Raw genomic sequence first — 17,343 nt, 5'->3', positions numbered from 1 at the left:
GTCTGTATTTTCCATGAATTTGTCTATTTTTTCCTCATTTTTGTCTGCTTTTTGCTTCAACTCTTGGATAATTCTGAATATCAGAGATTTGAACTCCCTATCAGTTAGGTCTAGTGACTCTTCCTCTACTGGGAGGACATCTGGTGTTTTATTTTGGACACCTACTGGAACCATCCTGTCTTGTTTTTGTAAATGTTTTGATATTATCTGCTGTCTTCAGGGCATTCAGTGGTTATTTTTCTTGTTTACTGATTGTAGATTTGTTTTGTCCTGCTTTTTTATTTGGTTATGTCTGAGCAGGCAGGTTGTGCATTCTTTGTTGTTTGCTCGTCTGTGGCCACGACACTTTTCACCTCCTTCTCCAACAGGCAGGGTCAGTCACTCAGGTATGATACAGCAGGGCAGGTCCAGCTTAAGGGGGGTTGCTGGGATGGGTTGTTTGTGGCACGTACCAGGGCTGACAGTGTGGACCAGGAATCAGTGTAGGGCACGTTCCAGTAGGCAGTGCCTGTGCTGCTTGGGAGTATGATGTTCAGCGCACAGTGCAGGTAGGCAGGAAGGAGGGGGTAGATTATGATGTGTGGAGCTAAGATGGGTATGGAAAAGATGACAGAGAGGAGAGAGGAACAGAAGCCAAACACACACACACAAAGAAAAAAAGACTGCTAAGGGAACTTGCTATTGGAGTGGAGAGATGAGAGACTGAGAAATGGGGAAAAATAAAAATGAAAAGAAAAAGGACAAAAGAAAAATGAATAAATCGAGAGACTGGAAATGAAGAAAGACAAAAAGGGAATAAGAGAGAGAAGAAAACAAAACAAAGAAAAAAACCCAAAAACAAAAGAAAAAAGAAATGTCCCCAGGGATGTCCCTGTGTGTCTGCGCAGAGTAAGTGAGTAGCTTCCAAGCCACACGGTACTGCCCGGCTAGAAGGGGCTCCCAAGCCAAGAAAAGAAAAAGAAAACAAACAAATCAAAACAGAACAAATCAGAGCAAACAAACAAACAAATGTCGAGAGTCCCACCAGCACGGTGACACGGGCCAGGAAGCAGTTTCACAGTCGAGCAGTGTTTCGCAGCCTTTCAGGAAGAAGCAAAGATGGCACACGGAGCCAGGTATTTGAGAGAATGGAGGGGAAAGTGGTGAGAGGTAAGGAAGAAATCTAAAGAAGCAGGAAAAAGCAACACCAGCAGCCAACAAATGGCACTCACAGAGCTGGCCAGTGCGGGCGGGTAGAATCCAAGGGACACCAGGGTGAAGCTGGTGCTTCCCAGCCAAGAGACTGTGGCTGCAAGAAGCAGAGGAGGCTAAGTGGGGGTGAAGAAGGGTGGGGGGTGGGAAAGCCTATATCGCTGGTTACCGGTTGTTCTGTCTCCTGCTGGAAGCTCCGTGAAGCTGCTTTCCAATACCCCCTGTTCGCCGATCTCCGATAGGAGTCCAAGATGGCGGATCCGTGCTGTGGTAGCTGATGGGGACCTCTGCATGTATCTCTCCTCGCTCTCTGTTCTTGGTCAGTTTCTTATTCCATTCAATACTTGGCTGAGTTCTTTATCTCTTCATTTGATGCTTAGGGTTTCAGGACTGATGTGTGACTCTGTTTGACTTAGTTTTTCTGATCTCTGCTGTGGAGGGACGGCGTGGTGCTTCTGACTATAGCACCATGTTGCCCGGAAGTTCTAAAAACCTTTCATTTTTATTTTGTTTATTTTTACATGTAGGCCCAAAATAAGTAAGATCCGTAATAGAATTTTAAGACACATTCACAGGGGCTCACTTCACTAAAATTAAGTGGAACAAGACTTTAAGTTACTAATTTGCACATGCTGGTGTTAATACTAAATAAATTTACATACTTGAGGGAGGGGACACAGAAAAAGGGGAAAGGTTACCCTAGTATTTGTTATGAGTTAATCATTATTTCTCTGAAATTCTCTCCTCGATTTATTAAAGAACAAAAAAGGCTAGTAGTAATATAACTGTTGTCTCTAAACTGTTGCCACTTCTTAAGTAGTTGCTCAGGATTTCTGAGAACTATTTTTTGGAGTTTAAGACAGTGAGGGATTATGTGCTTCCTATGCTGTGGAAGCTGCCTTACTAACCCCATGTTCATGCAGGTTAATTTGGAGAAAGATTAAAGAGAGACTTGGTAACTGTCAAATCATAGCTTCTCCTCTTTAGTTGGCTCAGTCACTAATTTCTTCCTTGCAATCTTTACATAATACTATGCATGACCCCGGAAAGGAAAAAAACTTCTTTTGTAATAAATATTTGCCACATTTTTGGGGCAAAGAATTTGAGGGACAAAAAGTAACATGTCTTGTCAGCAGCAGGGAACAATTACGTATAGAGAGAACTGCACTGTGTTTGATCTTTTCACCATTATTTATAAATATAACTCCATCAGTAAGGATATTCCTAAAAAGATCCAGATCTCAGAAAAAAGACATGTGCATATAGATATTCACTGAAGTGATGTTTGTAATAGTGAAAGAGTGAAAACAATCTAAATGTTCATCAATAGAGTACCAGTAAAATAAAGTATGGGTCATTCATACAATGGAAGAGGGCCAAAAAAGAAATGAAACAGCCCTTTACGTACTGATATGAATGATCTTGGAATAGACTGTAAAGGAAAATAAAAGGTTTAGGACAATATTTATATAGTATTCTACCACTTGTGTTAAAATGGGGGAAGAGAATATCCTTATATATTTCTTTATAAAATCTTTTGAAGAATATATTAATGTTAGGTCACCTCCAGGCAGGAGAATGGATTGGCTGTGGAAAGGGGTGGAAGAACAATGAGGTACAATGGGCCGAGGTAGCACCCTGCCTATTTAGTCATTCTGCTAAACTCAGCTTATGATTAAACTGGGATGTCAAAATTTATAAGGGAACCAAAAAAATCTCAGTATGTGGACATGTACACTGGGGCTGATTTAGGCTTACCTTCATAATTTATCCTACAGTTACCTACTTGTTAGTAGGAAAAAAAAAAAAAAGCCAGATTCTTAGGAGACTCGTCTTCTTGGCTCCCCTATTACAGTCTACGCCACTGTCTTTATAATGACGAAGTCAGGGACTCCTATGTTTCAAACGGGACAACACAAGTAAAGCATTCAGAGTACTGCCCAGTACATAGCAAACACTCAACAAGGTACTTAAAACTGCAGATGCAGGGATGAGATGAGAGGACAGAGAACACACTTAAAACCTATGCCCCGAGAATGGCAATACTTTGAGGTACTACAAAAGCAAGGCTGCACCTTTCTAGAGGGGTATGCAACAGTAAATACATCTAGCAGTTACTCTGGGAATTTAGTCTCCTACATAACCTAAGGATCTACACTAACATGCAATTTCGATAATGTTCAACAAAACACTGTTTACGCTAGTGAGAAATTAGAAACTCCCTAAAACTATACAATGAGGGTCTACTTGAGTAAACTATGGAATATTATATAGTAATTAAAAATAAGATTGTAAAAATATATTTATTGTAGAAATATGTTTAAGGTACATCCAATTAAAATAAAAAGTATAAAATATTAAATATAGTGTGATTCATTTTGGTAAAAAAAAAGATATATAAAAACAAAAATGTGCAATATACACCAAAATATTAACATTCATTTATTCTGGGGAGTAGGATAATGGAGGAGTCTGCGGGTGGCACAAACGGTTAAGCACTCAACTACGACCTGAAAGGTTGGCAGTTTGAATGCAGTCAGAGGTGCCTTGGAAGAATGGCCTGAAAGGTCTGCTTCTGAAAGGCCAAGCCTTGAAAACTTTACGGAGTGCAGTTCTACTCTGCAGCACATGGGCTCATCACGAGTCAGAATAGACTGGACAGCAACTGGTTTGGTTTATTGGTTTTAGGATAATGACAGATTTTTCTCTGTTTTGTTAATCTGGTTTTTAAAAATTAAAAAAAATATATTTCTACTGAATTAATGCTGCATTGGAAGTTAATACACTCATCCACTCTAGATAGTTTAAGCCCTTAGTATATAAACTCATAGCTTAAGTACTCTTAATCAGGAACCTCTGAATCAATGTAGTATTCAAATTTCACATACGATTATAAAATTTGAAATGCTGTGGGGCCATAACCCAATCAGATATAGCATACCAAAGTTATGGAATGAACCAATGAATAAATGAACTATAGGAATTCAAACAGCCATTATCGACTCTCAGAGATGTTTATACAAATTTTTTGAAAGAAAAATACAGACAGCAAATGGCTGTATTTTCACAGAAATAATTATTATAACTAATTATCAATATTATTACTAGCACAACATGTTCTAAAAGTTGATTATTTGGTGAAATCTATGAGTCTTCAAATGATTCAAATAATAGTTATGAACATTTAAAATTATAGAAAGTTGCATAAAAGAGAACAGCCAATTCAAGTTTGTTATTTTTGACATAAGAAATGGTCTACAGAGGTTAGAAGACTTGCCTAGGGTCACTTAACTAGTTAGCTAGCTGCTGTTGTTGTGTGCTGTCAAGTTGATTCTGACTCATAGCGACCCTATATAACAGAGCAGAACTGCCCACAGGGTTTCCTAGGCTGTAATCTTTACAGGAGCAGATCGCCAGGTTTTTTCTCCTGTAGTTAGCTAGCAGTAGACACATAATCAAATTCACATATGCTATTTCTTGGTTCTGTGTACTTTCTGCTATACCATCCAGCAATGGAGGAGCATGTGCAATAAAAAGGGGCATCCCAGGAAAGCATTCAACATATTGTCACACCTGTGCCTTTGTTGCTCAGAGGCAGTTTTTAAAAACAGCATTTTCACAATTGCATTTCTATAAAACCAATTTGTGTTACATGGCTTATATCCTAAACTCTAAAGTAATTTCAAAGAATACATTCTAAGAGACATAGTCACTCAATGTAATGTAAAATGTTTTAGAAGTACTTAACTATCTCTCCAGTGAGAAGAACTTAACAGTGAAAAAGATAACCCACATCAAAGACAAGTGACATTACTTCAGATCTTGTTTCATTTTGAGAGGTAGGTAGTGCAGGGCCAGCTTCAAGGGCTTGCAATCTGTGCAGTCATACAGTCCCACACTTAGAAGGTCCCCGCGCTTAGATAATGCTCTGTTGTTGCCATCTTTTCATTCTGCACTGGGCTCCATAAATTATGTGGCTGATCTAAGGGAGTGATTTGGATAGTGCTAACCTTTAATAATAAACACCCAACGCGAAATTCTACTTAACACGCCATGTTAACGTCTTGCTTTTTGGAAGGACTAACCGGTTTCTAGTTACATCCTTACTCAACCATTTAACAGTGTTCTCTTGGTTATTAGTCAAATCACAGAGAAAACGTGTAGTTCATTCAAATAAGAAAATACCTCAAAGTCATCTGGCTTTAGTACTTGTGGCTTGCCTATTAGAAGTTTCTGCCTTCCAATTATGGTCTCCTCAAAATTAATTTCTGGGCCAAAATCAGAGGATTAAGGCAGAAGAACACCAAAATATAAACAAGGAAGCAGGAAAAATGACTCAAAAATGCAAAGTGGATAATCCATAACTTAATTAATCTTGTTTATTTACGAGCCTGACAACTCCTGAATAGTTTATCTTCAGCCCACCCAGTATCTCCCCTAAACTCCAGACGCATCTATTCAACTGCCTACTTAACATCTTTGTTTGGATGTCTCATTTCTTCCCACAAACTCACCTCTGTTAAGGGCAGATTGGTCTACCCAGTTGCTCAAGCCAAAAACCTTGATGTCATCTTTTGACTCTGCTTTGACCTCATCTCCTTCTTCTTACCCTCTTACTCACTCTCCTCCAGCTTACTTGCTATTCCCTGAATAATCTAGGCATACATCCATCTCAGGGCCTTTGCACTTGCCAGTCCTTCTGCCAGAATGCACTTTCTCCCATACATTTGCATGGCTCACTCTTCTATCTCCTTCTAGTCCTTGCTCAAATGTCACCTTTTCATTGGTGCAGCATCACCACTCTCTGCACCCTCTATGCCCTTCTCTGCTGCTTTATTTTTCTCTATAGCAGTTAACATTTCCACATAAACTATATAAATTACTAGGTGTTTGTTTCCTCCCACTGGAATGTAAGCTCCACGAGACTAGAGATTTGTCTGTTTTGTTCATTGCTGGATACCTAATACCAATGATGGCACATAAAAGGTACTCAAATATTTGCTAAATGAATGAAATGTATGAAGATCAACAACTGTTTTAATTTTTATCCATTCCTACTTTTCCACAGGATTTTGACTAAGGAATTTCTTTAGCATTTGTTAACTCTTAAGTAGTACCATTGATTCCATATAGTAAATCCTACTGATTTTTAATTCAAACTATTCCAAAGGCTAACTGGAATTGTGTTCTATTTTTATACGCAAAAGATACAGGTATACAAACTGACGTCAGACATTTTATTAAATACACAGAAACACAATTTCCAGGATATATCATGGAGTCAATACGGATTCCACCTACTTCTAAGCTCTGGATCCAATTTGTACAAGTAATCAATATTTGCATGGAGAATCATAAAGCATTGTAATATGCTTCAACTCAATAGAAAAAATAAATTGTAATCAATATAATTTTAATGGCAAATACATTTTATTAAACTGTAATACAATTAGTGGCCTATGTAGTATGTATATGATGCTCCTTAGTAACCACAGTCAATTAACTAAAATAACCAATGCACTGAGATGGCAATTTATTACATTGGTCTTATTAAAGCATTTGGCATAGGGACTGTATCTGTTTGGTGAATGGAGTTGGACTTAAAAATTAAACACAAAAAGGCTTTATAAAATCATCTTGCTAAATAATGAAAGCTTTATATTCCTAAACTCCAGTTACTCTTCTTTACATTTAACAAACAAAAAGATTTCATTTAAATACTCTTCCCAAAATTGTGCATCTCACCCTCTCTTACATTTGCTTGCATATCACTAGCTGTTTCTGGTACTCAGGATTCTCCCCATTGCATAAAAGAGAGATCTTAAACAAATAATCATTCATGGTTATCAAAAGACTACACTCTTATATATAAACTATAAAGCAAAATAAGTGACACTTCATAGCACTCTTCAATTTAGGTTTTAGTCCTTTTACTAACAGAAAAACTTCTCTCAACCATGAGCAGGGAAGACTCTCTCCCATTTCTCCTCCATGAGATTGCTTAAAACAGTTTCCAACAACATAGAAACTAAGGGTGTGAGGAAACAGTCATGATCACATACTGCTGGTAAGAGTATAAAATGGCACAACCCCTATAAAAGACAATATGTGGTAAAATTACAACACACAGAATCTTTGAAATCCACTTCTTATAAAATGTCCCTATGTACAAGGTATTTGTTGCAGCACTGTTTTGTAATAGCATAAGACTGGAAACAAACTAAATGTCCAACAACAGAGGACTGGTTAAAGAAATTATCATACATCTATACAGTAGAATACTATGCAGCTGCTTAAAAAAAAATGAGGGAGCTGCTTATGTACTGACATAGAACAGCCTTCAAGATATGTTAAGTGAAAAATGCAAGGTGCAGAACAGTATGTACGGTATGCTACCATTTGTTTAAAAAAAAAGAAAAGGAAAAAATACATAGGTTTGCTTATGTATGCATAGACTGCCTCTGGAAGGATACACAGTGAAGCACATCTTTTGAGGGCATATAAGACTACATATTAGAGAATATTTATTCTGGTTCTTACCTTACAGCAGTGTGAGAAGATCTGACAGATGTACTCCTGTGTGTAGCGAGACCTGCTAAGCAGCACCATGAGGTGTGGTATCACTGTGGCATCCTGGAGTAGAAGGGAAGGAGAGCACATCAACAGGAACTTAGGTACCATGAGTACACTTGACAAAATATTTCCATGAGCAGGTACATAGTCAAGCCTCTCATCTTAACAGTAAATCAAGTCTCTTTAAAGAATATAGCAAAATAAAAGTAACATGGCCATCAAAACTGTCTAAGCATAGGGCATCCATGACAACTTCCACATCTTATAAAATGTCCCTATGCACAAAGTATTTGTTGCAGCACTGTTTTGTAACAGTGAGGAAATTACCACTTCCTCTCCCATAAACAGCCTATATTCCAACAATAAAACAAAATAATTTCAATATGACTCTTTACAGAAATCTATTTCAAAACTGAAATATCAGGTAACTAATAAAATATACAACAATTAATGGCTTAAGGAAGGAATTATTGTATAAAAACAAACCTTGACAATTTGGACTCTGAGATGTTACAGTAAGTATCACTAACCATGACCGTAGTTAGCTATTTTCAATCTGCACAAGATGGTTTATATGATTAGCATCTTCTCACTTAGAGCCCACATGTGACAAGAGACAAGAGTCAACCCATCCTGCTGCACGGCTCTGCAGTAATTTTTTTATTTAGAAAGCAAAAGGAATTGAACCACAGATGGGAAAGGAAACTTAGCTCAAGCATCCTGGTTAATTTAACCAGGCTTTCACAAGTCCTACAGCTGTTTCTGAAGTATGAATGTACATACAAATTCCCAGGGGATCTTCTGAATGTACAGATTCTGATTTAGTAGGTCTGGGGTAAGACCCAAGATTCTGCATGCTAATGAGCTTCCAAATGAGGCTGATGCTGCTGGTCCACAGATAGCACTTTGAGAAATCTCACAAAAGACAACAGGGCAACAAGGAAAGAAACTCACAGGAACATCACTGTTGGAATGAAAAAGATTTGAGGTTTTGTTTAGAAAGAAAAGAATGCCTGGGATATATAAAAGCTAAGTAGGAAAATGAGAAGGATGTCAATTCCCTACCAGTAGAATCTCTTCCCTTGTTTGTTTGTATAACCCTCTGTGTTGTCACAAGCAGTTTAAATACAAAATGAAAAACTTAAAAACCTCAAAGAAAGTCAGGTACTTATTTCATAAGAAGAGCGGATAATATGAGACTGAGGGGAGGGGAAACAATGGTTTCACTGGCAGAAGACAGGGAAGCAGGTAACAGCTAAGACAGAAAAAACAAATCAGGGGGTAAATAAGAAAACTTCTATGAGGCTCTGAAAGCTACTTCCACCTCCTTCCTTTCCTCCTTTGCTCTTACATTCATTCTTTTTCCTTGGTTACAACAGTCACCATCCCATTTCTTCACACCTGCTCCCTTTCTGCCAATTGTGCTGGGCACCTGCAGTTTATAGTTGATTAAACAGGCAAAGAGTTAAACATAATTTGCCCAAAGTCACCCATCTGGTAAATGGAATTTCAAATTAGAAGTCTGCCATTCTGACTAGACTGCCCTGGCTCTAGTGCCTGAGTTAATAGAACAGTGGCCTCTACACAATCCCACTCACAGAGGTCAGTTAATTACACTGAAATACTGCTGTCATTTGTCTTATCATCCAACACCTTTCATAGATTCTCTACTTTCTGTGGTATAAAATCTCTGAGGCACAAAATCATCATGATGTTTCATAATTTAGACACTCTCCACTGTGAAATTCATTTAACCTCCCTGAGTCTTAATTTTTTTCATGTATTAAAAAAGTTAAGTTGCACTAGACCAGAATTTTCCAAATTATGCATCGTGACCAATTAGTAGGTAATGAAATTAGTTGTGAGAGTGAAGAGGAAGGAGTTAAACTGGCTGGCCAGGATCAATTTCTCCCACTATCGCTGGATAGGACTGAGGATGGGGGAGAAGCTTCTAAGGTAAAGAAAAGAAGACAGGTAATTTCGTTTAATCTCTTTCTGAATATGACAAGACCTTAGAGAAAATACACTGATGATATTTATTACAAGGACAGTTCTTCTCTATGGAATGCTTTGACAGGATGTCCCGGGCTCAGGACTGCTTACAGTAGGTCAGTGATTCTCTGAACCAGCAGCATCTGAGTCACCCAAAAAAACTTCTTAAAAGTGCAAATTCTTGGGTCTTATCTTGACTCCCTGGATCAGAAACTCTGGAGGTGGGGTCCAGCAATCTGTGTTTTATCAAGCCCCCTCAGGTAATTCTGGGGCAAGCTCAAGTTTGAGAACCACTGTAGTAATCTATGGATTTATGAGGCATGCCTCTTTGAAGAATGTCATTTAAACTATATAAATCTCCGAGGTATTAAAATCAAGATGTTTCATAATTTAGATATTCCCAGCTGTGTGAGGCTACCCACAAGCCACACTTACAGATCTTATGTGTCATTCTGAGCCAGAGGAGCATGTGTCTGAGATGGAAGGAAGGACTAGGGAGCCATTGGAAATGTCCCCTCTCCCCACTTGCTTTGCCTCTGTCTCTTGATTGCTTATATTCTTGAAATATTAGTAAAGCTTGATTCTGGATAAGATTCATGTGTGTCTGATTTGACGCTCTGATCCTTTGTGTTAGCTCAGAGAATCACAACCAGCATTTTTTAAAAAAATGAAAAAAGAATATAATAGAAACCAGAGTGCATTACATTGAAGGAATTGTTTTGTGAAACTTCTGTTTCAGGATTCATACACAAACACATAAATTTACATGTGTATATAGTCTAGCAATGTAAAATGTATTTCTTACTGTGAGCTATGGATAAAAGTGTTCACAAAACATCGGCCTGGATAATTTTCATTAAGAAAGTTCCATGTAATCATTACAACCATTTGGGAAAATGGTATGGCACTTCCTCAAAAAACTAGAAATAGAAATACCTTATGATCCAGCAATCCCATTTCTAGGTATATACTCTAGAGGTCTAATAAAAGAGACCTGGACAGACATATGCACAACTATGTTCACTGCAGCATTATTCACGATAGCAAAAAAATAGCAACAGCCTAAGCGTCCTTCAATGGACGAACGGATAAGCAAAATACGGTACATATACACAATGGAATACTACACAACCATAAAGAACAAGGACAAGTCCACAAAACATACTATAACATGGATGGATCTAGAGGACATAATGCTGTGTGAATAAGTCAATCACACAAGGACAAATGCTTTACGATCCCACTTTTATAAGAAGACAAGAACAGATATATACCCAGAGATCAATGTTCATTGATGGTTACCAGGAGTGGGTGGGGGAAAGTAGCACCAAATGTGGGTGTAACAGGCGCAGCTTGACCAAAGTAAACAATGCCACAAAAAAAAAAAAGTCCCACATAGTCAAGAGATAAAAGGACCTCCTCGCAATCCTTGAGGCTTTTGAAAACCACTGAATGACTCTGAAGATCTCCGGACTCTCTCAGACCTAAGCTCAGCCTGTTAAGTAAACCTCTTGCAAGCTGGTTCTAGTCCACCTCTCCAGTGGAAAATACTGAGGACCTTCCCCCATTAGATTAAGTATTTGACCCATCATCCTGCATATTCTCTCTCATACAGATCCTTCCTAGAATGGCCTCTTTCATCTCCACTTCACTAAATCTTATCCATTATTCAAGACCCAGGTCAAATTCTAGCTTCTCTATAAAGTCTATTATGCTGGACTTTAACCTAAAGTAAGCTGAACTCCCCATTGCTCACTTAGCATTAAACATACTGCCTCAATTTGTACACATAAAGAGATAAAAATGGGACTTTTTTTTTAACAGCTTATAAATTCCTCGAAGTCTTTTACTTCCTTACATGGCCTACCACATTTCATATTTGCAAATAAGCAAGAACTTAAATACTTCTTGAGACCTTTCTATAACATAACAGTTATGTTGAGTTCTGAGATGCAAGTAAATTAGGGTTTGATGTTAGTGAAATGTAACTGATGACTCAAAAACATCTAAAGCTCACCGTGTACAGTAGCTCCTCAGGAGTGACAGGACTGGTGAAGACGGTGCGTAAGCATCGGAGGCAAGCTTCAATGAACTTCAGGTCTGGGGACAGTAGTCCTATTAATAGAAACCAGATTTGGGACTCATCCTTTCAACTAGTATTTAAAATACTGCAAACTGACTCTAATCTTCACTTGTGCAAAAATGGGTTCCTTACATACCTTGCAGTAAGGAAGGGATAATATGACAGTCTAGTAGAGACTTAACATTGTTTTCAGTACCCATAGCAAGACTTCCCAATACCACTGCACATTCAGCTTTCAGCTCTGTGCTTGAGGCTTCTTGCTGAAGCAAGTACAACAACCTAAAAAGAAGGAATTTGATAAACAGAACAGACTAAAAAACTTAAACAAAAGTAAATTAGCTAAAAGTAACATGACAGAAAAAGGCAATCAATACATCCCACATACTACTCAAGATATGAGTGATTAAGCTTATGCGAATCCTTCTAGGAAATGGTCACTAGTTTGTATTAGCTGTTAATTCAATAAAGGAACATCTGAAAAAAATGTCTTTCACTTTGAACAAAAGAACTATCACATAATCTCAATTTAGCAAAGCTGTAAATCTGACAGTTATCCACAAGTGGTCTCTGTAGAAATAGCAGCACCACGGCCCATGTTATCTGCCATTTCCGAGTGGGTCCCTTCAGAATATGAAGACTCCCAACGCCAAGTACTGCTGGATCTTATATTCGGGAGGGGGCTGAGAAGAGGCCTGAACAGTCGAGAGAAGCTGAGAGAGCTAACCTGCCCTAAAGGGATGTGCTCTTCACTTCAGGGGAGCCTTCCAGACTTTGCCTACATGCTTCCTGATCCTGATCCTGAGTTGTAGCCTGTTGATTCTGATCCCAAGTTGTACCCTGTTGCTTCCTCAATAAACTATTTTACTGTAATTCTGGTCTGTGAGTTCTGTGTGGCCAGTGCAACAGATTAGCAAACCCAGAAGAGAAGTAGAGAGTGCCGTGGGGAGGACAGCTGATGCCAGGATTGGTAAAAAGGTTGGAAAGTGGAGGTGTGTCTAGAAATGGATTCTGAAGGTCCAGAGCAGTAGCACAGAGATCAGAGAGGTCTAGCCTAGAGGGATTATTCAGAGCCTTGTGCAGCTCCTTGAGAGAGGGAAACTTTTCTCTTTCCACAATTCTCCCATTTGGAGAATGAGGAGACCCTCCCATTTCCACTCCAGCCCAGCTTGACAAACAACTACTCCCCAAACCCTAACCCTTCACCACTTACGACCATCTCCCTTATGTTCTAAGGTAGAACCCTGAGGCTCCCCCTAAAGCACTATTTATATATATTAAACACTAATCCCCTAAGAAAGGCTGCTAAGACCTTTATGGTTACTAAAGTACATAGTGGAAACCCTGGTGGTGTAGTGGTTAAGAGCTATGGCTGCTAACCAAAAGGTGAGCAGTTCAATCAAACCCACAAAGTGCTCCTTGGAAACCCTATGGGGCAGTTCTTCTCTGTCCTATAGGGTCGCTATGAGTCAGAATAGACTCGGTGGCAACGGGTTTGGTTTTTGGTTTAAAGTATATAGTATTTGTGGTCAGTGATGTTAAAAACATTAAAACCATTAATCCTGTATCAAAAGATAGAAAGTAAGGGAAATAGACAAGAGAAAAAAACCAAAATATTAAAAAATTCTGAGTAAAAAACTTACAGCAATTGTATACAAAACTTAGTTCTGAGTAGCAAAGGCAAACAGAAAATTACCTAATCAGCACTGCCTGCCAAAAGAAAGCTTACTAGGTCATGAGAAGAAATAAAAAAATAAGCTTTATTATTTTTTTTATTTCAAAAAAGGACTTGAGGAATCCTAAGAAATCATTATTATCCTATCACACAAAAACTGCCAGGACTCTGAGAGAATGATGAAGAAAGTTTCAGTTGGTATACAGAGCTTATCTATCCAAAATAGTCTTTTAGTGCAAGGTCAACGATCTTCCTCAATTTCCAAGATATGAAGCATTCACTTCATATTCTATTCTCTCATACTTTAATACTTTTAAGAGCTACTTCGAATACTTCAAAGCATTAGTTTTAAAAAATAAAATCGACAAAACAGAAAAACTACGCGTCTTCTGATTGAGAGTAAAAACTCTGTATGAATGGCACAAAAGGGGGTGACAGCAAACATACCTTGGAACAGCTCCTAAAACAATGAGGTTGGCTTTCTGCTTGTTGTTTCCAATTACGGCATTTTTCATGTCTCTGAATTCAGGAGAATAGAAAAGGGTACAAAGTATGCTGAAATATTACAGAAAAATAAAAAACCAATTTCACTTTATCTTTAGTATGCAACATCCTGGGTTGGCAAGTACCAAAGCTAATGACAAAGTGAAAGCACTGGCTCTTTTTTACCTGGAGTCCTAGAGAAGGATAGGGACAGGTACGGAGTGACCGTGGGAATTGAACAACAGGGGAGTAGTACCGTGGGAAGGAGGTGGGAAACATCCTGAGTACAGGGAAAAGACTTCTAATACAAAGAAAACTGAGTTCTTTTTTTTTTTTTTTTAAAAAACAAAAACAAAAAACCACCAGTCCTTTCAATATAAAGGAATATAGGTCACTTGCTCACTCCCAGCTCTGGGAGTGGGGAGTATAAGCAACCAGCCCACAGAACATATTTGACCTTGTTTCAGGGACCACAGCTTTGCTCTCTTTTTTCTCTTTCTGACTTCTTCCGGACTATTTTTTATGATTCCATTTTATTGCCCTTATTGTCTTACTAGCTGTACGTCTTTGGGTTTTGTTTCATTACTTGTTTTTTAGTGGTTGCTTTAGAATTTCCCATGTGTATCTTTTCATTTATCCCAATTTTAAATTAATATTATTCCATTTCATGTGAATAGTATAAGAGCCTTGCAAGAGAATACTTCCATTTCCACATCCATTCTTTGTGTTCTTTGTGCTGCTGTTGCCATACATTTTATTTTTAAATGAGTTAGAAACAACATAATACACTGTTACTATTTTTCCTTAAGCAGCCAATTATCTTTGAAAGAGACTAAAAAATAAGAAAAATCTTTCATATTCATTACATATTCACCAATATCTTTTATTCTGGATACACACAGATTTTTACTTCATCAGGAGCAAAACCCTATTCCACAATAAGGGTACCTCTATCAGTAAGGTTCACAAAGGTATAGTTGGTCCCAAATGACATCTGGAGAAAAAAATAAATGGCTCAAAACAAACCCAGTACTACTAATAAAATGCCGTCTTAATATAGAACACTAGAACACTACATGGTTCTACACAGCAGCGGTTCTCAAAGGTGTGTGTGCGCAGGGGTCGGTGCGGGGTCATTATTGCTCCCTAAGGGCATTTCAGGAGTTTGTGAGAATGCTTAGAAATTCCTGGCTGTGGTTTTACAAATGGACAGAAAGCATTTTTTGCACAGTTTTAAAGAAAACTGGATTTTTCAGAATTGTAATCTGCCCTGTAAATTAAAGGTAGATTATACTTTTTATCAAAAGTAATTCATTTTAGAAAACTGTATCACCAACAAAGTGCACTCATGGTATCTGAGTTATCAATACCATATACTTGCATCAGTCCACACTTTCAACTCTTGCATTCATACTACTTTATGAAACTTTCTAGTGTAGTTTCATGCCCAAGCAATTACATATTGAAATATTATCAACTGCTTTCTTTTTTGGTTTAGCCTTTATATTGCAGGCAGGAAAGCAGCATATTATTTTTGGAATTATGTGCATTATCATGTGCATATGAATTTAATTTCAGGAGAGTACAAGCAGTGTTACAAAATATTTACAACAAGGGGAAGTTAGGTCTTGACAGCATTAAGACCACTGCTATATAGCTTCAAAGTTTTTAGTTCACCCATTCTTTCATATCCCAAAACAAGTTCCCTAAGATACTCACTGAGTATCTCCTTTGACTTTCCATCTTTCAGGTGGCAGAGCTCTATAACATATAGAAATTTTCTGCCCCTTGAAAGTTATAATCCTTAAAAAGGTCTATAGCTGGCAAAAGCAGTCTTGTAGAAAATAGGGAATTGGGAAAAAGTTATTTTAAAAAATCAACAAATGAGTGTTATAGTTAGCATATATTTCCAAAACCAACCAGATTCACTGACATTAAAAACTCTGGTAATAATTAAGCCTCTCTTCAATCACTTTCAATTATTGCAGAAAAAAAATTTTTTCCCCCACAAGTTTCTGAATAGCGTTTTCATAAGTCTTGAACCAAACACATTGCCTGTTTTTTTCTTCCATTATATCTCAGTGCCCAAGGGTAGGTCTTTTTTTCTGGTCCTGATCCCTCTTTCTAAACTACTCCTCAGATCCTTCATCTGCTTTACAGGGGTAAGTAGCAACATTCTTTTGTTTATGGAGACTAAACTGAATGAAGCTTACTGAGGTTTCTGGCAAGTTCTGACACATTTATAAAACTATGTGATACCAAAGTCTCGGTTGGTAAAGCACAGTGTTGATGAGAGATGGTTTGTGCACCGAGGCTCCTGCCTCCTAGGATACCAACTCAGTAGACAGCTGCTGAGAGTCTATTCTATGCCAAGTGCCATTCTGGGTGATCTATCTTGGAACTCTGAACCCTTACATCTCTCCAGATTTCTTCCCATTATTCCCAAAGTAAATAGAAATGAGGTGTATCTCCACATTACCTTCTGAGCCCATTCCAGACATCTGAAACCATGCCAAATTAAATGTTTTTAAGACAAAAAGAAACAAAAAACCCTCCAAAACCAATTTTCCAATTCTCCTAATAATTTACTTCCTTTTGGTTCAAGAATTAGGCTAGATCTGGGCCTTAACGAAGTAGCCAATAGCTACATAGTAAACGCTGATTAGAGAGAACACAATTAACAAAATGGACCAATGTCTAAAGAAAAAAATTCTTGTTATGGCTCTAATAAGTATATAACTAAAATATACCTATGCTAGAAAAAGATACTAACACCCAACAAATAAATTCTACTCAGATGTTATTATAAAGGGATGTTAACTGATCATTTCTATAAGATAATACCAAAAGAGATAATACTTATCACATATATTCATTTTTAGCAAATCTAGGCTAATTCCTGAACTAACGAATCAATTCCTGAGGCAGCAGGGACTCAACATCCAACCAGCTAAATGAAGCTTCTTTCAGTTCTGAGAGTACCTATTTTCTCTCTCTCATCTCTTTAATCCCTCCCTCATACTTTGCTCCGGCTAATTTTACTCATCCTTTAGGTCTGAACTTAGATACCAATGTCACTCCCTCTAGAAGTACTCTCTGACACTCCCAGGTCTGGGTTAGGCTTGCCTCCTAGGTATTCTCTACCACAGGACACTCATCACTTTGTTAGGATAGAAGTCCGTCTTCCCGTGAGAAGAAAACTCAGAGAAGTTACTATCACTGGATCATTAAAAGTAGTAGTTCTAGAAAACTTACCACTTGGAAATCCGTATTTTTGTAAAATGCAAACTCACAACTATCACCCAAGATGAGAGCAACAATAAAACTATGCAAGGTTTACATATTACCT

The 17,343-nt window shown here is 37.9% G+C and overlaps 1 protein-coding gene across 6 annotated transcripts in view; it reads right to left on the bottom strand.

Moving 5' to 3' along the window:
- Positions 1-17,343, bottom strand: part of ARMC8 (armadillo repeat containing 8) — a 143,685-nt gene that overhangs the window by 73,413 nt on the left and 52,929 nt on the right. For all 6 annotated transcript variants that reach the window (XR_002824863.1, XM_004381437.2, XM_023735997.1 and 3 more), the window contains 4 exons: positions 13,959-14,030; positions 11,976-12,118; positions 11,774-11,871; positions 7,732-7,824 (listed from right to left, as the gene is read on the bottom strand). Coding sequence is in view for 5 of the 6 variants with exons in the window: in XM_004381437.2 (XP_004381494.2) it covers positions 7,732-7,824; positions 11,774-11,871; positions 11,976-12,118; positions 13,959-14,030 (406 nt within the window). In the remaining variant the exon portion in view is untranslated. The remainder of the gene's footprint in view (positions 1-7,731; positions 7,825-11,773; positions 11,872-11,975; positions 12,119-13,958; positions 14,031-17,343) is intronic.

The sequence above is a fragment of the Trichechus manatus genome, unplaced genomic scaffold, assembly GCF_000243295.1.
Source record: "Trichechus manatus latirostris isolate Lorelei unplaced genomic scaffold, TriManLat1.0 scaffold00084, whole genome shotgun sequence".
Lineage (NCBI taxonomy): Eukaryota > Metazoa > Chordata > Mammalia > Sirenia > Trichechidae > Trichechus > Trichechus manatus.
Note: the sequence above shows the minus strand (reverse complement) of the source record. Positions and strands in the feature narration are given on the sequence as shown.